The sequence below is a fragment of the Stigmatopora argus genome, chromosome 22 (assembly GCF_051989625.1).
Source record: "Stigmatopora argus isolate UIUO_Sarg chromosome 22, RoL_Sarg_1.0, whole genome shotgun sequence".
Taxonomy (NCBI): domain Eukaryota; kingdom Metazoa; phylum Chordata; class Actinopteri; order Syngnathiformes; family Syngnathidae; genus Stigmatopora; species Stigmatopora argus.
Genome location: NC_135408.1, coordinates 11,258,779 through 11,283,167, shown reverse-complemented (window position 1 = coordinate 11,283,167; position 24,389 = coordinate 11,258,779). Strand labels below are relative to the sequence as shown.

General features: G+C 42.6%; 3 protein-coding genes across 11 annotated transcripts in view; 2 read left to right on the top strand and 1 right to left on the bottom strand.

Moving 5' to 3' along the window:
• Positions 1-16,737, bottom strand: part of ophn1 (oligophrenin 1) — an 83,503-nt gene extending 66,766 nt beyond the window's left edge. For all 7 annotated transcript variants that reach the window (XR_013298149.1, XR_013298151.1, XR_013298150.1 and 4 more), the window contains exons 1-23: positions 16,017-16,737; positions 14,790-14,885; positions 14,647-14,708; positions 13,943-14,014; positions 13,495-13,596; positions 13,321-13,431; positions 13,140-13,244; positions 11,788-11,917; positions 11,617-11,717; positions 10,937-11,028; positions 9,762-9,840; positions 7,398-7,431; positions 7,254-7,316; positions 6,549-6,623; positions 6,034-6,118; positions 5,879-5,937; positions 4,798-4,903; positions 4,127-4,286; positions 2,970-3,123; positions 2,014-2,241; positions 1,813-1,948; positions 660-710; positions 501-540 (exon numbers count right to left, since the gene is read on the bottom strand). Coding sequence is in view for 2 of the 7 variants with exons in the window: in XM_077592745.1 (XP_077448871.1) it covers positions 501-540; positions 660-710; positions 1,813-1,948; positions 2,014-2,241; positions 2,970-3,123; positions 4,127-4,286; positions 4,798-4,903; positions 5,879-5,937; positions 6,034-6,118; positions 6,549-6,623; positions 7,254-7,316; positions 7,398-7,431; positions 9,762-9,840; positions 10,937-11,028; positions 11,617-11,717; positions 11,788-11,917; positions 13,140-13,244; positions 13,321-13,431; positions 13,495-13,596; positions 13,943-14,014; positions 14,647-14,708; positions 14,790-14,885; positions 16,017-16,170 (2,295 nt within the window). In the remaining 5 variants the exon portion in view is untranslated. The remainder of the gene's footprint in view (positions 1-500; positions 541-659; positions 711-1,812; positions 1,949-2,013; positions 2,242-2,969; positions 3,124-4,126; positions 4,287-4,797; positions 4,904-5,878; positions 5,938-6,033; positions 6,119-6,548; positions 6,624-7,253; positions 7,317-7,397; positions 7,432-9,761; positions 9,841-10,936; positions 11,029-11,616; positions 11,718-11,787; positions 11,918-13,139; positions 13,245-13,320; positions 13,432-13,494; positions 13,597-13,942; positions 14,015-14,646; positions 14,709-14,789; positions 14,886-16,016) is intronic.
• A 971-nt stretch (positions 16,738-17,708) lies between these two features.
• Positions 17,709-20,146, top strand: LOC144068047 (gap junction beta-1 protein-like). 3 transcript variants are annotated; one of them, XM_077592239.1, is made up of 2 exons: positions 17,709-17,827; positions 18,986-20,146. In XM_077592239.1, the coding sequence occupies exon 2, from the start codon at positions 19,000-19,002 to the stop codon at positions 19,729-19,731; it is 732 nt and encodes a 243-aa protein (XP_077448365.1). In that variant the 5' UTR covers positions 17,709-17,827; positions 18,986-18,999; the 3' UTR covers positions 19,732-20,146. The 3 variants fall into 3 exon arrangements, with proteins under 3 accessions (XP_077448365.1, XP_077448364.1, XP_077448366.1); XM_077592238.1 differs by lacking the exon at positions 17,709-17,827 and adding an exon at positions 18,034-18,129; XM_077592240.1 differs by lacking the exon at positions 17,709-17,827 and adding an exon at positions 18,655-18,663.
• Positions 20,147-23,433: 3,287 nt separating this feature from the next.
• On the top strand, positions 23,434-24,378 carry LOC144068032 (gap junction alpha-3 protein-like). Its single transcript, XM_077592210.1, has one exon. It carries the CDS (start codon positions 23,434-23,436, stop codon positions 24,376-24,378), a length of 945 nt encoding a protein of 314 aa, XP_077448336.1.
• The last annotated feature ends 11 nt before the right edge of the window (positions 24,379-24,389 follow it).

Here is a 24,389-nt window from a genome sequence, read left to right as displayed (position 1 = left end):
TAATCCAAGTTCATTTAAATTTGTTTGTTCTGTTACGAGTGGGTTTCCGTGGAAAGTCCCCCCCGCCTGCCTCTCTCTACCCTCCGCGAAATCCGTCTAATTTTAGTTCTATTAAACACATTTTATTACTATTAAACCACTAGTTATGTGTTACTTTGTTAATAGATGGCGAATTAGAAGAAATAAAACATTTTTTTCCAGTCCAATATCCTGTTTTGGGTGTTTTTTCAGAGGGTTGGAACGAATTCATTTGTTTTTAGTTCATTTAGTTCACCAATTTCATCATACGCAGTTTCTGGGTGTGATGACAAGTAGGCTTTTTTGTTGTTGATAATGACGACAGGGCCTATGTCCGATTATTATTATTATTATTTCAATGGGAAACGTTCGTTCGAGTTACGAGAAGATCGACATATGAGCTCAGTCCCGGAACCAATTAAGCTCGTATGTAGAGGTACAACTGTATACTACAGTTGGGCAAAAAAAGGTGCAAATCTCACCTCTTTTTTCTCATTTGTTGCTGATTGGGAAGCTGGTACACTGGAATAGAAAGACATTTTAAGGAAAATTTGCTTTGGTGGTCCCGAAAAAGAGGAAAACTACCCACCAGTAGATTTGAAATGGGGGTGATCGTTTCATCTATTTGGTGGTTGACTTACCTGCCAACTTTTCTGGAGGCGTTCTCGAAAAATTTGGCCTTTGAGGCAACGCTGCGGATAAAAAGAGAGAAGAGCATACGGCCGTATCATTTATTTAGCCTGGAAATTTCCACGCTCAGGTTTGCGTGCCAGTGATTGCAAATGGCAGCCAATGAATTCAATCCAAATGTCGATTCTCTCTATTCTATTCTGTCTATTCTTTCTTTTTCATCTAATTTACGACACGATGGAGAAACATGACAGAAAAACGGATGGACGTCAAAGACACAATCGCTCCATTTTGAACAACAAACAAGTGTTTTCTTTCTTCCAATATATCATTTATCGGCGTATCGTGATACTGTCATCTTCGTTGGCCATTCCCACACCCAAATTATTGCTATTGGACCGTTGTGCACATTGTTTTCCAGTGACTGTGGTCGCTTTCTTTCAACCCAAACGGTCAAAAGCAGATGGTCGCCACACACAAACACACATTTAGAGTTCTTCGTTCCGTTTAAAAGCGGATTCCGGTCGAAAAGGACTTTTCAAAATGTGTTCCTTTCGTAAGAGGCTTGGGATGAAATGGCACAGTCGCTGGTAAACAAAACACATCATAAAAAAGAATATTTTGCTGGTTAGAGAGGTGAAAATGGATACGTCCCTTTTGTCACGGGACGTAAACACGATCCGTGATGAATTAGCATCGTAAAGCGGGCCGTCAAAATGTCGCGCTGGCTAAATATTTGCGGCTTGCGAGCGCGTCAATTTCACTTTGATTGCATTTATTCAATAAGGGACGGCACATTTTAATAAACATGAATATAAATATGTGAGATTGTAGCCGAGGGCTAATTTCCATCTTTAGTCCTTTGTGTAGGTTGAAGATAAACGGATAAAAAAAATACTAGACAGACACACACACAGAAAGTTTTAGACAGCGTTTTGATCACCATTTTGTTCATCTCTAAGATGATTGGCCAAGAGGTTCAGAGACGGGAGTTCACCTATGCTAATTGCTATCGAGTTCCAGGTATGTGAGAAGGTGCTTTGGCTAATTTAGGACTTTTTGAAGGGAACTACACATTCACCTCTAGAGCCAGCCAAAGTTGATGTCTTGGAATTTGAAGCAAAAAAACAGAAAAATGAACGCCATCTCTTTTACGTGTCTTACTAGGACGCGGCGGATCCTTCGTGGCTGGCGGCGCTTTGGGCCTTGAAAGCCGGCTGCCTGGTGGGCGGTTCGGGGGGCCTCACCGGGGGTCTGCAAATGGGAGCCATCCGGGGACTTCGAAAGCTGTCGCCATCTCCTGCAAAAATAATAAAAAAAATGTCAATATCCACTTTGGAGTGTCCTCCGAGCGTACGTATGTACCTTTGGCGAGGGGCCTCCTGCCCTGGAAGGAAAGCGCTCGGTTGATGGCGGGCGCCGACTCCCCGTTGGCCAGCGGGGAAGACTCCGAGGCGTCGGTGACGTCCGCCCTGGCGCCGGCCGCTCGCTTGCCGGGGGGTTCTCGGGGAAGCGGCGGAGCGCACGTGGAGAATTTGGCCCTCTGCGCGGGGACGGGGTTCGCCGAGAAATCGCCTTCGCCGCTTAGGTCACCTGTTGCCGGGCAGAATTTCAATTTGAGATGGGATTAGATTAGATTGTGGGGTGGATTAAATCATAATTTTGTTCTTTGTCAAAAGAATGAATACTTAAAAAAAAATTCTAAATTGTATAATTTTGCTTGCGTTTCTGCTTTATCCGTGTCTGCTCCACATTTGTTCTTTTTTAAGGGTTAAATTGCATTTTTGATCTTGAATGAAAGAAATAGTGAATTATTCAAAGGAATTATGAAGGACTAAAATATTAAAAACCTCAGAGGACTTCCAAATGAAACCGCTGGAATCTGCCTTTTAATTGTATAATTTTGCATCGATTACAAAATGCTTCTCATTACGCTTAATCTCATCAATAGCTGTCCAATCCCATTAAAATGGAGGTCTGGCAGCGACATTGACGACAATAGACATTCCTCCCAGTTCAAAAGGAACGGACGCCGATGGCCGTCGCTCTCAATTCCCGAGAAAGTCTTCAACGAATTCCTCCTATGAAATATTGACATTTTGGAGCACGCTGATCAAATTCACCACAATTCACAAAGCCTCAACGTGTTGGTGAACGAACTTTCGCCATTGTAACGTGCAGGTGCAAGCCACCCGAGCGAAAGAGAGGACTTAACGACGGGTTTAAACGGACGTAAAATGAGAAGAGACGTTTTGCGCCCGTTTGAGTGTGTGTTCAAACATTACGGTGCGATGAGACGAGATAATGAAGGTGATAATTACTTTCAGACGTCTGAGGGAGGAAGCGTTCGGGACACAGGGGCGGATAAAGACGAGGCGGTCGCTTGGAGATGGTGATGGGCTGCCGCTTCCTCGGGGTGACGCGCGGCGGAGGGACGGGCGGGGTGTTGCCCTCCTCTGGCATGTGACTGAAAATCTGCCATGGAAACAAAAAACAAAAAAGACAAAAATGAGCAAGTGTTACCTCCACTCCACTTTTTTTCCCGTCAAATTTCTTCCGCTTTTCCGGAGACAAAATAATCTTCAGTAAAAGATTCATTTGGATTGGCGCATTTCTGCCCAAAAATATTCACTGTATATGTTTAAGAAAAAGGGAAAAAAATGATGCTCAATGGCAACACTGACAGCAGGCCCGCCACTGTATATGGATTATCCAAATCATCAACAGCTATTTTCTGAGTGCATTAACTCATTATAGGGTGAGTCAGTATTTTGGGTGATTTCTAAATAAATAAAAAAAATTAAAAAACACTCAAAAATGTGACTGCTTTCGCTAAATTTGAATATTTCTCTCTCTTTGTTGCTTGCCAATGATTGGCATAGACAGAATTTTGGATTGGACATCACATGGACATACTCCACTGGATTTAGTTACAGTTTAGGAAAATATTCTTAATTTTTTTATTTATTTTTTATTTATTTTTTTAAATCCTGGTGTCAAGGGTTAATCTTTTAGAGGCATGATTGACCTTATAATTGTCCTATGACTCTTTTTTGGCCATATTGTTCATAAACGATTAGTTATTTATTTAAAAAAAAAAACTGTAAATATTCTTCGTTTTTCCACAGCATTCCAAGAAAGCAAATTATCTTTGCAAAGGATCAAAACGAGGTATTTGCAAACATCTGCTCTTACTTTGTTCCAAAATGGTTTTCATTTTCGCTTCAATGTTCATTTACAGCAAAAACATCAAGCCTGGAATCATAGAACAATAAATAACTAAGATTTCTGCTTGAGTCGATAAGCCACCTAAATCACACAAAATCGATGATTGATTGACCATCTAAATCAAGTCTTTTGGCAATCCCGGATGAAAACCGCCACCGACCTCAAGAATGCAAATCTGCTTTGGTGGCGCAAAGATTATCGCCGGGGAAAAAAATACCAGTTCAGGCGAGGCCACAAAAGGTGTACGCACCTTTTTGTATTCCTCAATCAGAATTTCCACCACGATATTTTGGAATTTGATGTCCAACATGGCGGCCACCGTCTCCTCCTTGGCCCTCATCAGCGTGGGTCCGAAGATGACGGCCATGTTGGAAGGGGTCATGAGGTTGTCTCCGCTGTGACTGCACACCCTGTCCAGATAGATTATGAGCTTTAAACGGGTACAATTTGAAGGTACACGGTCGATTGGTCGCCGGTCTTTTGGTCACCCGGAAGGTAAGTGATAATTACCATTTAAATCGTTGCTCAAATTCCCTAAATACAAACTGCAAATGACTATTTAGTGATACTTAATGCCCTATTAATTATTAGGCTAAAGAAAAGCTCCAAATTTCCCGGACTTTAGTTTTTTGTTGGAGAACTTGTTAAGACCCTGATTAACGTAGGTTCTTAAAGGGACAACGCATGTACATACAAACTCTTCTACACTCCCACGTCGGCTCAGTGAAACTGCTCATGGCCATTGTTGGCTTTTATTGATTCGTCGACCATGTTGTTTTACCTTGTTTTGTCGAAACTCTTTTGGTCGCCGGTCTTTTGGTCGCCCGTTGTCGCGGTCGGGGCGACCAAAAGACCGGCGACCAAAAGACCGGCGACCAATCGACCGCAAACGAATTTGAAACATGAACACGGCCAACTCACACCACCAGGTGCTTGAGCAGCATCTCCAGCATCTCCCGATTCCTCTCCGGCAGTTTGTAGGCCAGCGCGTGAATGGCGCTCAGTCGGGAGTCCAGACTGTCCGATTCTGTCGGGCGAAGAAAGAGGTCAGCGTTGGCGGAAACGCTTCAGAACTCTCAAAAGGCCAGTTCTGCAAGCTAGCAAAAGAGCTGCTACTGAAAGGAATTGTGTAAAACTGTGGGGAGGCTATAAAAGGCAAAAGAAATAACACTACAAGCAATAAAACAAGGTTGAGTTCATCTGGGGAAGATTCTTTTGAAGGAAATGAAAAGCATCTTTTGTTCAAGCCTTTCCCACTGGGACAGACTTGTGCTTTTAAACTCACTTTTTACGATGTTGACTGGCGTGACTCAGATTTCCTTGATGCCTCTAAAATAATCAGCTGTCCCGCAGCTGAACGGCTAGCCTAGCCAACGCACCATTGGCGCGTTGGCGTTGGGGTCTACTTCCATAGCAGCTGATATTTTCATTCACTTGACACTTTCTCAACGCCGAGTCCACTTTACTCCGATTTCATTCATGAGCTAGCAAAACTTGAAATTCACAGTAAAGCTGCTTTAACCCCGCCATGCACAAATTGCCATGTATTTTGCAATTGGCGATAAATGAATGTGAAAATCATTTCATTTAAAATGGATTATCTGGAGGATCCATTTTCGGAACGAAACATTTATTTGAATAGTAAGGGATGAAAATGATAGTTCAAAATCAGCTATTTGGAGTTAAAACAAATTGTAATAAGTCGCGAAAACGAATAAGAAGACCAATTCAAATCATCTTGGCAATAGGCGTCCAATCCATTTCAACTGGCCCTCTTGATTCAAATGGATTTGATGTCTATCATCCTCAATTACCCTCCTTGATTGACTACCAACGCACATGCTATAATAGCTTACGAAAATGTGTCCGCCGTAGTCGTCAAAAATTTAAATGATGTTTCAATGGAATGCTTCCGGAGCCAAATTCTCCCAAATGTCCCATTTCCGTTCTATTTTTTTTTTATCCGTATTCCCCGAGATCCCGTCACGAAATGGCGACTTACTTGCAGCTAGCATGAGGTCTTGATGCAACTCGTAGGTCATCAGCGGTTCAGCCAGACTTCTGCCAACAAAACAAAATGTCAGAAAACACTAGCCAAGAAGAAGTTTATGCCATCTAAAAGATGTTTTTTACGCCATTCAGCATGTATATACAGACCTTAGATAGAACTTCATGGCACTGGTGATGGTTTTAATGTCCCAGTCCCCAGCGTGGAGGTCCGCATCTCCGGGGTTTGCAGGATCTGCCGTGCACCAAAGCGCCAAGTGAGGTGTTACACCAGCTAATGATGTGCCACACGGGTATAACAGGATGGCCGTTTTGTCAAAGTAGCAAGTGTGAAGAACTCTGATTATCACTTGTGAGATTGTGTCTGTTCATTATGGGACCGTATTTGAAATTCCAAATATTGATGGCAGCGCGTTTCGTGGGTGAGGATAGACGTCCGACCCTTTAGTCGTTCTCACTTCTTGTGTCGTTCTTGTTGACCATTGATTGGCAAAATGATTTATAGCGGTGTTGTTTGTGTTACGGATCCGTAATTGCGACCAAGATGAACATTTTTGGGGCTATTTGGCAGATGCCAAAACAAAAAGAAAAACAGGTTGCAGAAGAGTGAATGAAATAGTGAAACACGTGAATCTGGACCAAGTACTTATGGACGGTTTCCTTACCAAAATAGGTATTTAGAAGCTTCTGCACTTGGATATTGCTGCCAACGGTTCGGTACACGCCCTCCTGCGCGACTCCTGCAAAGTAAGATGGCGAAAAGGAGCCGGTTGGGCGAATGGAAATGTACCACGCGCTTCCACCGAAAAGGCTCGGGCAAACGGACAGATGGTCCTCCTCGTTTGGGAATGTGCCGTTTAACCGCTTCGTCTGGTCTCAAACAATGGAACATACTAAATTCCTATAAAATGATTAATCCCGACACATATGCGACTTGGCCATTTGCCGTCCAGCCCAGATAAAATGAGTTACTTTCGACAGTAAAACAAGAGCAGCCGTCGAGCTCGTGGTTAGCACATCTGCTTTGCAGCTCCGAAAAGGGATCTGAATGGCGGCTCGGGCCTTCCTGCGGCCGCTTTGCATGTTGGCGCCTGCTGTTAGAGCTTTTCTTGGGGTATTTAGGCTTTGTCCAAATTGACACGCAGCGTAAAAACTGCTTTAATAGAAACCTCAATCACAGTAGGGCTGCCATAAGCTATTATTTGGAGATTTGTGGGGTTATGTCAACTTGTACTATTCACATGATTTACTATTAAAACTGTGACACTGTGGACCGACAAGGTGAAGAGTAGTTTTTAATGAAAATAAATATTTGACTAAATACCACAACACATCCTGACAGACAGACGAAATAATGTAACACAACTCACCCTTTTCTTCCACGTAGTTAATGCACTGCCGCACAAACTTGAATCCAACGCCATTGAGTTCCACTGTTTAAAGACGGACGGTTTGTCAATTTGCAGCATTTTCTTCTAAAAAGAGTTCACACAGTGTCATAGTAGCTTACTTACTTTCTGCTTGCTTGTGAATGGGCGAGTGATAGATCTGAAATGGGAAAGACCATCCTTTAAATATGGAATATCATGAACAAGGTCATATATAGAGAATGCTGCTGAATGTGAGAAACCATCACAAATGCACAGTACAACTATTACATATACACACACACACACATATACATACATATATATATATATATATACATATATATACACACACATATATATATATATATATATATATATATATATATATATATATATATATATATATATATATATATATATATATATATATATATATATATATGCCGTATTTTCACGATTATAAGGCACACTTAAAAGTCTTAAATTTCCTCCAAAATAGACAGAGCACCTTATAATCTAGTGTGCTTTATATATGGAAAAAAAATGTGTCATTCATTGAGGGTGCGCCTTATAATGCGGTGCGCCTTATAGTCGGGAAAATACGGTATATATTTATTTTATTTTTTTATTGCTGAAATGACAAGAGGCCACCGCAAAGCATGCTGGGCATTCCAGGCTCAATTCCATTTGGGTCAAGGCAACCAAGTCCACTTGGTGAGTGATGCGTTCAAAATAATTGTATAAAAGATCGTTGGACAAAAATGGCAAGTAACCCACACAAAGTGAAGACAAACCAATGTCTTACGTTAGCAATGTCGCTCGACTGGGTAAAATCACGTTTGCGTTGGGTGCTAACGGCAAGTAGCCCGGGTCGATGTATAGTTCTAACAGAGGGAGAATCAAATGATTTTAACAACACACATTAACAGAAATCTCAATTCTAACGAATTAGACTTCCATGGCCAACCAGTTCATATCCAAGAACTAGAAAATTGACGTCTCACTGACGAGGGAAGTTACACAAGGCGGCATCCAACACTTCTCTTTTTCACGCCGCTGGTGTCCTGACAACAAACGTTGACTTCTCTTTAGCTCATTGCGTCCCCCCGACTTCAATTTTCTCACATCAAATGCAGGAACTCGACTTGTTTTCACTTAAACACACTTAAGAGAAATCCCCCCCCCAAAAGTTCCCATTGTTTTACACGGCCCGCGTTTTAGGATCTTTTAAGAGAAAGCAGGTGTCGTCCAGACACACATTTCCAATCCAATGTGTCACACACGCCTGTTCCCGTCTTTGCTAGTGTGAATCTTCCCAAATGTTTGCGAGCTGTCAACAAATGGTTTAAAAAGGCACGATTGCCCACAAGCAGAACAATTGCTAAAGCAATTCTTCTTTGCCGCTAATGTGTTCCAGGTCCGATTCCATTCAAACTATTTTGTTACCGACACGTATAATTTGCTGCGATCTCATTAACAAATGCGTGATGACAGCTCAAATAAGCCAGCAGCGTTTCCAATAGGATTGTGACTCAATTGACGCCTATTTCATGTCAATCTTACCCGCATTCGATCTATGATATAGTTTTGGGCTAGTTCTTTATTTTGCCCAGAAGAAAAGAAATGAAACAAACAAAAGGGCCATTTAAAAGTTGGACAACGCCAAGGGCACAACAACACTAGTCAAAACAAAAATAAGAAGAAGAGAATTTCCTCGAAAAGGAGTCGGATGAAGCACCAGCATCTCATCATCTATTACAAACTATATTTTCTCGCATTTATGCCGTATTTGTCGCAAAAAAAAATCTGAAATCGAGGGTACGGCCTATATGCGCATAAATTAGACTTGACATGTATGAAACGCCATAATTCAAGACAATACGGTCATTTATTTCAAAATTCAGAAAAGAACATTTATTTTGAAGTCTATGAATGAAATTCAACAAAAAAAATGTATCTTGCATAAAACGTGAAAAACTTTGTTCGCTCAGGGCGCCGCCATCTTACCTAGGGATGACAAACTAGATCGCTACGGAAACACTTCCTGGTTGTACTGCTCACATGACCTCCTGTTTTAATTTGTCTAATCCAGCAATTGATTTATACAATATCTCAGAAATACCACGTGCAATAATGTTCAAGATTTTCCCTTCAAAGTAACACATTTGTACTCCCTATTAAAACCATGAATATGGAGGTGAAGATTGTGAATCAGGGAGCGGCTTATACGAGAGAAATTGTCAAATTCAACCATTTTAAGGGTGCGGCTTATACGTGGAGGTGGCTAATATGCGAGAAAATACGGTAAACATTGTACTGTGATGCAAAATGAGGAATTATTACGATCCGTTTGAGTGAAATGAGCAATATTTCATTTTATCCAAACTAACAAACAACACAAAACTTCAACGTAAGACGGTATTTCTTTCTTTTACTCGGTAGAACAGATGGCTAAAAGATATGTTTGCAAATAAGAAGCAAAGATGAGAGTAAAGTTAAGTAACTCACGGGCTCTTTTCCATCCATGGCCTCCAACCACAACTTCCGGTCTCCTTCCGAAAGAGCCTGGAACGTGACAGGCGTGTTTCTATGGAAACAGCAACAAATGCCATTAAAAAGAGGCAAAGGTTCGGCTGGAAAATGGATTGCTTGCCCATTAATACAGTCGGCATTTGCGCACATTCTGCCTTTTAAAGCTGGACGTGAATCATACCCATGTTTCGAATATGACATTCATGCATCTTTGCTCAGACCGTAATTACAAAAAAAATGGAAAAAGAGCACGCAAAGATGATTTAAATCATAAATGTTTTTCTCTGCTGCATGAGAAAGAAAGAAAAAAAGTTAAAAACTAATTGCGTCTCAATGATGATGATACACATGCAATTACATTTATTCAGGTTATATTATTTTCATTACTTTTTACTACTCAGTTCATTATTTTTGCATCACTTATACGGCATAAAATGGAATGTTTATTTTTTTGTGCTAGGCATTCAATGTATTTTGACTCGGAGGGGTGAATTCTTTGCCTTTTGTGGGAATATTAATATATGGTGTATATGTTTTACATAGATAGACATGCAAAGATACATTTGTGCTTCGTAGCCAATAAGATTTTTTTTTAAAAACAGTGTCGAGGCTGTTCTTTTTGCAGCCTTGTGAGAAACCCTTTGATTTTTGTGTAAATTTAACAATATAGAGTATATGTGTTTTGCATATATAGACATGCAAATATATATATTTGCCATGTAGTACTGTGAATGGCGGCCAACGGGCTAAAAAAAAAAAAAAAACACGGTTTCGGCTTTTTCCAGCCTTGTGAGAAGCCCCAGACGGGCTGAAGTTCTGGGCAAAGACTGTACTGCCCCCTTCAGTCCACGAAACAGGAAACAAGTTGAGATCTCGCTGGCTCCGATTTGTTGCTCAACATTACGGGACACTTTCAAAGGCCCTGCCTGGTGCATCACAGGGAATTGGTTGAAATATTGAAAAACAGCCCGACCAAGCGTCTCGGCTCCTTCCAAGTCATTCTAGTAGTGCCAAGTGTTTCAAATGCATTTTGTTTATCCCCCTCGCCTTCCTCCGGTGTTTCACGCCATCTGTTCCGCGTAGACGGAGGCCGCGCTTCGTTCGGTTCTCGACGGAGCGCCCCTTCACCTCGCCCGATTTCCCAGACTGACCTTTCGTCCACTTCCACGTCGAAACAGAAGCGCTTGTCTATGGATTCCGTCTTCCGGCGGATGCAGGACTTGAGGGTCAGTTGCGTGGGGCCCTAAAGGACACGACAGGGACACCCGTCAGGCTGATGATACAATCCGTCCGCTACAATTTGACATTCAAGATTGTACAAATTGAGTGGGATTGTTTTATTTAAGGTTGGATTACGCCAGCTTTGAAATTTTAGCTGTAAATGCACAATTGAAAGAACAAAATGATAATCTGAGAAACATTGTACTGTGAATATGAAGTAAAGGTACAACGCAATCGTTTTTTTTTCCAAAGGCAGATGTTTGCTAAGATCTCCTTTTGATTCATGACAACAACAATCTTCTGCTTTTGTCACAAAAAGGTTTTGCTTTAAGAAAAAAAATACATGTTTTTGGGGGGGACTGAAAATAAGGTTACTGTATTTTAGGTTCATTAAAAAAATATAGAAAATGAAAACAGAATATTTACTCTTTTTTTCCTTTGTATATTTAATGAAAAAAATACAATAAAGTAAATTTAAAAAATGTGTTTTTCCTTTTTCTTTCAATCATTAAAGCGATCAAAATAGACATTTGTTGTTTTAACAGAATAATGTAAAAAAAAAAAGTCAAGTTATTAGTTGTTATTTGAATAGAACTATTGTGTGAAAGACCTGCTTGGTGGTGGGTTTCTGTTCACAAGGAACCATGAGCAGCAGTCGTCCCTCCACGTGATACTTGCAGTAGTACTTGACCCAGGTGACCCCCAGGGCCCCTGTTGGGAGAGAAAGGTGAGAAAGGGGCCGGCCCTCGAAACCGTTAAAGAAATCCCGGGCTCGACTTACACTTCTCCTGACAATAGAGGTAACCAGCCATGGGCAGCCAACGGGGCCTCTTGCAGATCTGAGACGAGTGCTTCATTCGCTTCATCAGGTCCTCCATCTCCTCTCGAGTGCTCTCGTAGTGGTTCCTGGTCTGCGGAGAGATCATTGCCGCCGCTGGGAGTCGCGCTTTGAACGAGGGACGATCGCAAGTGGCCGCGACCAAACCGCAGAATGGCTTTCCATGCAGTTGGATTTGCGTTAACGTTCATTTATTTTCATTTTTAACTATCACCTCATTAGATGCGATTGAGAAGGAACGATCGCTACCGACACTCCAAGTCAAATTGGATTGGACGTGTCGGTATATTGCAGAACACATTTCATGCATTTCCGAAATCAGGTGACCCGAACTGGCGTGCAAAAATACGGGACATTCCTAGTTTGTACGTACACTGAAATATGGAAAAGATAGCAACTGCACTGTACAGTAATCCCTCGAATAATACGGCTTCAATTTTCGCGGCTTCACTACCTTCGCAGATTTTTTCTGGGGGATTTTTTTTTTATTACATTTTTTTGTAAGTTCATAAAAATGTGAAAATCCACGCTGAAACTCGTAAGCGGAAGCCACTCCCCTGTCCTCCACTTGCTACTAGAACTCAACACTGAATTAAAAAAAAATATATATATATATATATATATTATATTATTTTATTTATTTATTTATTAAATAGGGGTGACCAATGTTCCCTCTAAGCTGCGCGCGTGCGCAATTGCGCACTACTCTCGTCTTCTCTGCGCACAGCAAATCATATGGAGCGCACCAAAAATCTCATTTTTTTTTGTTATTTATTTTTATTTTATTTTTTTAGCTGTGAGGCCGACGCGCGAACCACTCATCCGCCGGGCCGCCCATTCATAGATATTAATCATTACATTTTATTATTACTATATCATTTATGTGTAGTAGACATGCACCTGCTTATGGCAGGTGGGATACTGGTGTGTGCCCATAGCGAGCAATGATGATGTTGCTCACACCGGTACTCAGTGTGCTCAGGGAGGTTGTCTTTCTGCCCAGACAAACAAAAAATTAGAGGGAACATTGGGGGTGACCCCATTTCACAGTTTTTGGTTTATCGCGGCCATGTCTGGTCTACATTAACCGCAATAGTCGAGGGATTACTGTAATGTAAGTATTCTAATCACTTGGCTTAAGTCGGTCGGTAAATTAACCCCTTCTGAAATGTATGTATGAAATGATTTAGGGCAATTGGAACATTTCATACATTCATTTAGACAGCAAGAAGAGAGTACTACAGCTGTGGGTGGGTGGCTTTTCCCACACTTTGAGAGAAAGATTATGCGCTTACATTCTGCAGACTGAGCTGCAGCTCCTGCTTGTAGGGCATGAAGTCCTGCGTCATCTCCACGGTGAGGTTGTTGAGGGTCAAAACGCTGTGAAGGAACGCCAACACCTGCGAAAAAACAAATTGACTTAACTTGACTGATTAAGTGTGCTAGGGTGAACTGAGTTGATGGTTTTCCACTTACAGGCTCCACCACGTCAAACTTTTTCCTATCTTGGACCTGATGGATCTGATACACGTATTCCACAGAGGACTCGTAAAAGTTGACCCGCTCTTTGCATAACACCTCATCGGCCTGCGCGGCAAAAGACAACTTTAGTAAGACAAGTTCCACGTCAAAGTGCCCCAAATGACTGACCTCTTGAAGTTGACTCTCCTTCTTCTTAGCCGAAATATTAAGGTGCTTGTCCAGCTGAGAGTAATATTTTTCACCTTCCTTTTCAAATTTCTTCCGCTTTTCCTGAGACAAAATAAGCTTTGGTAAAAGATTCATTTGGATTGCCCATAAATATTGACTATATCTTTAAGAAAAAGAAAAAAACGATGCTCAATGGCAATCTTTTCTCGCGCTCAATTGAATGAGTCGATTTAACTTATGGTATATTTCCATTACAGTTGTCAAGTTGAATGCAAATTCAAAAGGACGTTTTGAAAGGCTAAAATGGGCAATATTGGAGTACATTGTGCTTTGTGTTGCCACGCAAATCAGCATGAAAAGTCATGGGGAAGTGGCGAGTGGCATCCTGTTTGACGAAATATGCCTGAGGAAGGCTTGGTAAGTAATGCTGACTAAGTGTTAAACTTACCTTGGTTAAGCCGATCTGCTCTTTTCGGAACTTCTCCAGAGGCTTGATCAGCAAATCGGATGCGTTCTGAACCTGAGGTGGGGGTGGGGAGACGTGATTGGAGGTCCAACTTGGTTCTGGGAAACACACGGCTCGACCGCCAGATGCAATTGCCTACTTTTCCTGTACATTTTGGCTCAAATTGGAGCATTTCGGGTCACTTTTTCGGTTGCTACGGACGACGCTAGACATCCTAATCTATTTCAAGTAAAAATATATCATAAAAATATTCATGTTTCGTCAAATCTTGGTGAACCTGTACGTTTTAGACAAAAAAATTGACACAATTTTCTGCGCCACAATGATGAGATTATTAGAGCGCCTTAATACGCGGGCTGCATGGCACGCCACAATGACATTTTGCCAATACAATTCCCAAAAGTGTGCTGTAAACACGTGTTATTTTGATCGTAAAAGTGACCTCAGCGCTTCGGCTTTTAAATTGCTTTTGTTCAATTGCCGGACGAGCCAGTCGAACAGGATCAGTCTCTACGTGTAAGCCATTCTAAAAATTCTGTATTATGACAAGTTGCCAACAAGTAGCTTGGAAAAAGAGCAAGCAACGTGCGCCCAAGATGATTAAAAGGCACTTTAAAGTGCTTCCCCCGATGTGTAAAGGATTCCCATCGGATATGGCTCGCGCGTGGAGGAAGTTGATAACCCACCAGCATCATTCTGTCGTGCTCCGCTTCCTGCAAAAGTCCGGCAAACTCCTGGAAGGACTGAGCTGGGAATGACAAGCGGTAGCCGATTCAGAAAATGCTGGCGGGGAATTTTTTAACATCACGGAATGGCATTTTCCACCTACCGATGTTGACCTCGTCATCCGTCAAGGAGTCTCCGATGAAATCAAACTGGAACACGTTGAGCGTCTGAGAGAGCTTCTGAACAGCCACAGAATAGCCTAAAAAACACACAGCACATTTGTTTCGATGATTTATATCAACAGAAAATATTTCACATACAGCGTGCGAGCTGAAACAGCAAAACCAAACAGGTGTTGCACGGAGAGATTCCAAGACTAAAGTCGGCAGGAGACAGTATTTGGTCCAATTTGATCCGCACCGCGTCTGCTTTTCATTATCGAAACAAACCCAGGTCTGTTAAATGCATACAGCAAGACATCGAGGCCTTGGGGGATCCAGTGCCATATTTGAAAGCCTTCCTCTTCTTAACCATTTACCCTCTTTGTTTTCTTCTTGTGTAGTCACCAAGATTTTTAGTGCACTTGTAGCCAAGAAAAAGGAGAAAGTAGCATTAACATTGGGGCAAGCGACAAAAAGTCTTTCAGCTTATGCCCAGGAGTGAACCAACCAACACGGGCAACAATGACTTGGTTTGTTTGCAAGGGCGACAAAATGGTCATCTAGAGAGAGATAAACAACACAAAGTCTTCCTTGTTGGTGTTACATTGACCCAAATGTAGTTGTGAACTAGAATCCCCAAAATTGTGGATGTACTTCATTAAAAGTGGCGTTGATGCGGGTCTGGAAAGCGAGAAAAAACATGTCAAAAATCATTTTTTTTTCTCAGAGTCGGTTAATCATTCATTCATTCATTCATTTTTTTCCAGTTAAGTACAGTGGATCACTTTATAATTTTTGTTGTTTTATTAAAACAGCCATTATTTTTAGATTTTAATTTTTTTTGCAAATGACTTACTGGAATTATGATCATTAGAAAGATGGGAATCCATGATTTTATTTCTTTGGTGGATAGTTTTTAAACTAAAAAAATGTGCATTTAAAAATGTGTGAGATAGATGAGATGATATGAGGACTATAAAGGAAATTATCAGGTAAACAATAATTTGATAGTCAATGAGTCATTGCATTTGCTGCCAAACCTCCCGAGTTTACCACTAGTAGACGTCGAATCCATTTGGACGTTCGTTCATTCGCTGCCAAGCCCCCACTTAGAATAAATTGGACGTCTATCGCCGTCAATAACCCAAAAAGACATGGTTAAAGCCATTTCCCAGCTTCATCGGGAGGGGATTTCGTCCTTCCAAATCACCTGCATGAAAAGCGCTTACCTTTGATTGCGTTGATCACATTGTTGCCATCTTTGATCAACTCTTTGAGAAATTTGCTGGTTCGGTCCAGTTCCAGTTCGTAGCACTTGAGCGTCTCCCTGAAGTCGGGACTGTCCGAGTAGCAGTCGCTAAACTCCAGAGGGGGGTGCCCCATTTTTGTAGGCTCGCTAATTCTCAAAAATATATATTTTTAAAAAATGATGAGGATGCTGGGAAAAGTCAATGAGTTGGCTTTTGGTTAAATGACTGGAGGACGCTCGCTCATTTCATGTCATTACATGACTTACATTACCGCGCAACTCGAGCATCCATGTTGCCCGTGGGAGCCTGCAACTGCCGCGGCTCGCTTACGAAGCCCAGAAAAGTAGTTAAAAACGGAAGCTTGTTAAATTACACTTCTCTCAAACGACGCTGCCAAACATCGGCGACGTTTAATTGCTCAAATTATGGCCCGCTGGTCCACTTTTTTCTGTTGTGATGTCGCTATCAGAAGAGCGGTGGGTTTCATTTTGGACACGTTCCATTCCGAAATAAGTCCCGATGTGACGAGTCGTATTTGGCCTCCAGAAATCCAAATTGACAGTCGAACTCTTTTAAAGCTCCCGTAACATAGAGATGGAAACGTACAGGGAAACTAGACTATTTGAATTGGTGCGTCGTGCGTACCTGAAGGGCAAAGGATTGTCCGTGCAGCCGGCGACGCGAAACGGAACGCTACCAAGCAGGCCCATGATTAACGACACCTTGGAGGATCTTAAAGGAGCCGCTGCAATACAAACCGAAAAGGCCATTTGTGAAAAATAAATTTTTTAACTATCTTTATTTATTTATTTATTTCACTGTTGTACAAACTCTGGCATCAATTGATGAATCATTGAATATGGCCCCACAATAACCCTAATTTCAACCTACTACATTCTGTTGCACTCATTTTATCGTGATCTCATTATACTTGTATAATGACAATAAAAGCATTCAATTCAATTCAATAGATGGAGCTAGTCACTTAGTTCAGAATTCAAAACCATGTTGAAATTACTTTTGATAACGGTGTAAAATTTCAACATTTTGCATTACATGAACAGATTTATATCAAATATAATCCATGATATCTGGGTTGTGATTTTTTTCTTAATTGTGATTGGACATTTCTCTTTTTTATAGTTTGTTTCAATAGTATAAATATCTACATATATCTCCAGAGTATTGCAATATAATATATGAACATGGATTGGACGTCTATCACCATTAAAAAATATATATAGATATTTGATTTATTTGTTTACAAACTCTGACTTTCCCCTCATTCATCATAATGTACGATGGGAAACAGCACCATTCTTTACGGTGTGCCATTAATAAGACATGATCACTTTCCAGTGCTTCAAAGTCTGCCCAATAAAAAGTTATACTGTATTACAGTCTGTTGTCATCCTGCCTCAATTGTTGTTTTAAAGCATTTTACACTTCCTGTGCTGAACAAAGCTCAGTGAGTAAAGCCAAGCCGACAGACAGCAGCAGTCCCCCACACAAATTCCTCCACTGGGCCCAAATTAAAACATTTGTATTGAATTGCGTCGCTGTTTGTTTGGCGCGGCTAAATGGACCTATTGTATGCAAACGGCGTGTGTAGAAGCATATGACCTCTCAGTCCAAGGCCGTGCACTGCCATGTGTGTGTGTCTGTATAAGTGTGTGTATATGTGTGTGTGATACCATTAGCAATGCAAAGTGCTATTGCTCACTGGCACAGATGCGTTCAAAAAGAGCACATGTATAAATATTTCCTGATGTTATGAGCGCCATCTAAAGGTAAGGATTTTTTTTATTGTATTTTTTTTGTATTGGTGTGATTGGTTGTTGTTTTTTTTACTTTGACTCCGACTCGTTAGAGCCCCCAAAAATCGGCACTGTTGCACGCGAATGGCCTCTTTGTACGCTAAACTGCGACGAGGGGAGAGTGTGTCACATGACGCACACAAAAGGGGTCTGCCAAATCCAAACCAGGGCAGAGTAGGGCCCCCCGTCTTCTCGTTGTGGACTTTGAGAGTTCCGTCTAAAGCCAGTGGGGTCATCACTGCCTCTTATGCCTCTTACGCCTCCTGCTGAGACCGGTAACCAGACTCACATTCATATTAAATGCACGGAACATGTTTGGACTCTTTTGAATTTCATTTCATCTTGGCAAATACGACTGGCGTGTTTCTGACTAGCGAAATGTAGCCGTGACTTGGCGGTTAAGCGGATTCTTATGTTAATGATGAGGGTTCAAAAGGATGAAGTTGCAGTCACCATTGTCATGTGATGGTGTGACATCTGTCGTGAACGGCGACGGGATTGGCGAGGAAGTTAAAAACGTTTACGATAAAAAACATTTGACTCATTGGAAACACCAGTAGCACTCACGGGAGGGCAGGTTGCGTCATCAACAATGAACTGATAAAAAGAAAACGGGGGATTGCGACGACAGGACACCCGAGTGGCTTTTTCCATCCACGTCGAAAAGCGATTGGACGGCTATTGGCGGTCGATGAGAATACGATGAGCGCTGACGGGCTTTAATGTGACGGTGTTTGTAAGGTTTTTTGGGGGGTTTGTAAGGGGAATCATAATCATTTATAAGGGCAGTTATCGGCAGAGGTTGACAGGTATGCATATTCTACGTATTCACTTTAATATGTCCTTCTTGTCTAGAACTAGAGCACAAAAAATCATGCCGACGTGTCTTAGGTTGACTTGGTGACATCATTTCACGCTGTAAGACAGGACCGACAACAATCCAAGTAACTCCGCTATGTGTGAGCAAACTATTCGTTGCAACCTACAAGCGATATAACCAATGTGGTATGTTAGCAGATTGGGGTCAGGTGCTTCTCGTTTGGGCACAACCCCCTGTCGGTCAGAAAACAGAAGCACGGGTGTACATCTGGCACGGGCTAACGTCCAAAAATCCACTTTGTTGTCTTTCAGACCCGGAGCCAAAAATGAGCTGGGCCTCTTTCTACGCGATGATCAGCGGCGTCAACAGACACTCCACGGGGATCGGTCGCATATGGCTCTCCGTGTTGTTCATTTTCCGCATCACGGTGCTGGCGGTGGCCGCCGAGAGCGTGTGGGGGGACGAGAAATCGGGTTTCACCTGCAACACCCAGCAGCCGGGATGCAACAGCGTGTGCTACGACTACTTCTTCCCCATTTCTCACATCCGCCTGTGGGCCCTGCAGCTCATCCTGGTGTCCACTCCGGCCCTGCTGGTCGCCATGCACGTGGCCCACCGCCGCCACGTGGACAAGAGGCTCTACAAGCGATCGGGGAAGGGCGCCGGCAACCTTCGAGAACTGGAGCAGCTGAAAAGCCAAAAAGTCAAAATCTCTGGCGCCCTCTGGTGGACCTACGTCATCAGCCTGCTATTCCGGCTCACCTTCGAGGTCACCTTCATGTACCTCTTCTACGCCATCTACCCCGGCTACAAGATGATCCGCTTGGTCAAGTGCGACTCGTACCCGTGTCCCAACACGGTGGACTGCTTCGTGTCCCGGCCCACCGAGAAAACCGTCTTCACCGTCTTCATGCTGGCCGTGTCGGGCGTCTGCGTCCTGCTCAACCTCGCCGAAATCTTCTACTTGGTGGCGAAGGCCTGCGGCGAGCACCTGCGCGACGCCGGAGGCTCCGCCCTCGGCTCTTGGCTCCACCAGAAGCTCTACGTGGGAAAATAAAGCTCGCTAACAGACAATAATTTATACACCGTCAAAGTGCAATAAAGTCCATTTTTCCATCCAATCCATGTGAAAAAACTGTATAGGAGTTTTGACGTGTTTGACCATTTTACGATGCAAGCGTTTTAGCATTAGACGGAAAACAAGGCGGCACATCTAAAAGACGACCATGTTGGTCGTTTCCAAATAAAGAAAAATGCCTGTGCAGGTTCAGCTGTCGTCAGGGTCAACCGGAGTCACCAGCACTTTGACCCCTCTCGTAGCAAAGCTATTGATAACCCAAAACTTTGACCTCTGTGACCTTCACAAGAGAACCGAATCAGTGTGAGGAACTTGCTCTAAAAGTGGCTAATTCAATTTGAATACTGTTCTAATTTGATGGAATCATTTACCCTTAACCTACCATATACCATATTTTTGTATTATTCTACGGAACATTATTGTATTGTATGAATTAATTATATATATATATATATAATTTTGAGATCTGTCTACTCTTGTAATGCATTGCCATTTCATTTGTTCTAATAAAACCATTTAACTATTTACTTAAATCTTATATTATATCTCATCTCATTTTCTGAACCGCTTTATCCTCACTAGGGTCGCAGGGGGTACTTATCCCAGCTGACTTCAGGCCACCCTGAATTGGTGGCCAGCCAATCGCCAATTGCTTGTCTTAATGGTGTCTCCCTATTGGCATCATCATCCTCATCATCATCCTCTTCATCATCATCATCATCGTCATTGTCGTCATCGTCGTCGTCGTCGTCGTCGTCATCATCATCATCATCATCATCATCATCATCATCATCATCATCATCATCATCATCATCATCATCATCATCATCATCATCATCATCATCATCATCATCATCATCATCATCATCATCATCATCATCATCATCATCATCATCACCATCACCATCATCATCGTCCTCTCCTCATCATCGTCATCGTCATCATCGTCATCGTCATCACCACCATCATCATCATCATCATCATCATCATCATCATCATCATCATCTTCATCACCATCTTCATCATCATCATCATCTTCATCACCATCTTCACCATCATCATCATCATCACCATCACCATCATCATCATCATCATCATCCTCGTCATCGTCATCGTCATCGTTATCGTCGTCATCATCATCATCATCATCATTGTCATTGTCATTGTCATCGTCATCATCATCGTCATCACCATCATCATCATCTTCATCATCTTCATCATCATCGTCATCATCGTCATCGTCGCCATCATCATCATCATCACCGTCATCATCATCGTCATCGTCATCATCACATTTCTTCTCCTTTTCATGCACATAAAGGGGTGGAACAAAGTGTCGAGCAAAGTAGACAAAAAGTTTGATGCTTCTAGTCTGAAGGGGCCTATTAGTTTCATAATTGATATTTAGGCGTGACAAATAGGCTGGACGGCTAAACCGCATCCCCTCGGGAAGCTTTAGCGGCCATTTGAGTGTCGACACACGCACTCAAGTGGAGCCTTCATAATTTTCTCCACTGTGTCTTCACGTGAGACACACAAAGACGTATTTGTGTACGTTTTATGAACATGCATTTTAGCTCCGAAAGATACACAGCAGCGACCAGTTCCTGCCATTCGTTAGCAGTTTCACATATGGTCTTGATGTACATTGAAGAGAATTCCACATCCACAAAATGTAGACCCACAAGGCTGTGGAAAATCATTATTATCAAGTATATCCTAAAAAGAGTTCTGGGCTCCTGGGTTTGATCCCAATTTGGTCCTCCTGTGTGGAGTTTGCAAGTTCTCCCATGGGCTTGCGTGGGTTTTCTCCGGGTACTCCGATTTCCTCCCACATTCCAAAAACATGCAAGCTAAGCTAGCTGGTTGAACACTTTAAATTGCCTAACGCAGCTACGGTTGTCATTTGTGAGATTGAGGGTGTCAGCTCAGGCTCTGGCACCCCCCGTGACCCTTGTGAGGATAAGCGCTTGAGAAAATGAAGGAACGAGTGAATCCATGTTTCGCTTCAATATTAAAGATGTATGAAAAATATCCCTTTCTAGTATATTTGTAGTATTCTAATTGAGATGCTAATCATGATACAGATCTACCCAGTAAAAAAAACAAGCACATTTGATGCGCTTCAATGCAAATAGAATGAATTATTTTGTAATATATACGTACGTATACGTATCCCAAACAGGTGCTCTCCCAAAGGACATGCACATGTGTTTTTTTTAGGTTTGCTGCAGTGTCACCACTTCCAAGCACTGAAATCTAAACTAGAAACCTAAATGTGGGTCTTGTGTCACAAGATCTATCCACAAGCAAAAGTTGTCCGCCGGCAAGCAGCTCCTGCACTCCCAGCGGTCCTCCGCATTCTCTTAAAGAAGTGAAAAAGACAAGACAGTTCCTTCATTCTTGATCAATCACGTTCTTTTACAGCAAACTCGAACGCTCAGCGGGCCGATTCTCCAACAAACACGTAGGTGGTCTTGAATTATACTCTTTAATTCCTTTTATTTGTTCAAATTTTCGGAAGCGGACATCTTAATTTTTGGGGGGGGAGAGTTAATGTCTATGACAAAACTTTACTAAACAGAAAACTACGGCTGTTTTTTTAAACTAAATGCTTAGTCTATTTTTTTTAATAATTGCAGATGTAATATATTCATAATATTATCATTGTATTGTTTTTTAAATCATTTTATCCTAGATTACTGCCATCGGAATGTACTACTAAAAAGTCAAAATTGATCATATACTCTTTATATAATGTAGTAGTTAAATTCACAATTGTAGGAGTTTTCTAGTACAAGTTGTTATGATCATTTCTGCATAAGAAGAGATTTGCCGAGCATTATTGAAGCAAGCCTTTTGCAATTTTCAATGTAATTGATGCTAAAGTACAAGCCATTTATTTTCAAATAAGAGGGAACACCCTGAGCGCAGTTCTCGCTTAAAGTGACGTAGAAGTGGAAGAAAAACCGTGTCCAGTATTTTGTTGACTTGTGAAGAAGAGTAAGTTGTTTGAAAAGCTCTCTGGGCACCATTGTTCACAATTCAAACACAATGATGTACCTCAAAAGAATGAATTCATCCATTTTCTGAAACGCTTATCCTCACAAGGGTTGCCGGGGTCACGGAGGAGACAAAGGACAAGCAATCATAGTGAGGGTGAGGCCATCAATCGATCAAATATAGAAATATAGTAGCAAATACAATCACATAAAAATGATTGTGTAACCCTCTTAAATGTTCCTTTAATAGAAATATCAATACCATACAAAAACACGCATAAAAAGACATAAAGCATAACGTAACATAGCATAACATAAGATAACATAACACAATATAACTTAAGATAACGTAAGGTAAGGTAAGGTAACGGAAGGTAAGGTAAGGTAAGGTAAGGTAAGGTAAGGTAAGGTAACGTAACGTAAGGTAACGTAAGGTAACGTAACATAACATAACAAAAGAACAACACAACAAAACACAAGCACAACACTACACAACTTTTTCAAAATTGAACATCTTTACATTGTCCGCCTAGAAATAACCAGCCAAAAACAAAGTTACAAAAATAGTTAGAGCGTCGATAACGGAGATTTTGCACAAAATGTACGATAACGCGACCTTTCCCCTCACCAAGTGGCTCGTTTCTCGCCAGGTTGCCCGGTCGTCCGTCGCCGAGTCCACATGGGAGACTGGAACCTTTTGGGCAAGCTTCTGGAGAGCGCTCAGGAGCACTCCACCGTGGTGGGCAAAGTATGGCTGACGGTCCTGTTCATCTTCCGAATCCTGGTCCTGGGCTCAGCGGTGGAGAAGGTCTGGGGGGACGAGCAGTCGGGGTTCACCTGCGACACCAAGCAGCCCGGCTGCCAGAACGTCTGCTACGACAGGACCTTCCCCGTCTCGCACATTCGCTTCTGGGTCATGCAGATCATCTTTGTGTCCACGCCCACCCTCGTCTACCTGGGCCACGTCCTCCACCTGGTGCGCATGGAGGAGAAGCTGAAGGAAAAAGAGAAAGCGGCGCCCCCGCGCGCCCAGGAGCAGCGGCGACGGCTCCCGGGCCGCGAGCCCGTCAGGGACCACCGAGGACACGCCTTCCTGAGGGGAGCCCTGCTTCGGACTTACGTCTTCAGCATCGTCTGCAAGACTCTCTTCGAGGTGGCCTTCCTGGTGGCGCAGTACTTCCTGTACGGTTTCCGACTGGAGCCCATGTACACCTGCGACCGCTGGCCGTGCCCCAACGTGGTCAACTGCTACATCTCCAGACCCACCGAGAAGACCGTCTTCATCCTCTTCATGCTGGCGGTGGCCTGCGTCTCTCTGCTCCTCAACCTGGTGGAAATGTACCACCTGGCCTTCACCAAGTGCCGCCAGGGCCTCCGCCGACGGCGTTCCGAGGCGCCCCGAGAGCCTCCGAAAGCCGTGCTCCCGTTCGTCCCCGACTACAACTACTTCCCGGGTGGGCCGAGCGGGAAAGTCATGTACGAGCAGAACCGAGACAACACGGCCGCCGAGCGGAAAGGCAAAAGCGACGGAGAGGAGAGGTCGCTGGCGGAAAGTCTGCGGAGGAGCAGCCAGTCCAGCAAGATCAGCAACAACAAAATCAGGATGGATGACCTCAATGTGTAGAGCCTTTTTTA

Coding starts and splice junctions, on each gene's coding strand:
- LOC144068047 (XM_077592238.1), top strand. CDS start 18,102: ATGCCTCTTACGCCTCCTGCTGAGACCG. Junction 18,130..18,985: donor TACGCCTCCTGCTGAGACCG/GTAACCAGACTC, acceptor GTTGTCTTTCAG/ACCCGGAGCCAAAAATGAGC.
- LOC144068032 (XM_077592210.1), top strand. CDS start 23,434: ATGGGAGACTGGAACCTTTTGGGCAAGCTTCTGGAGAGCGCTCAGGAG.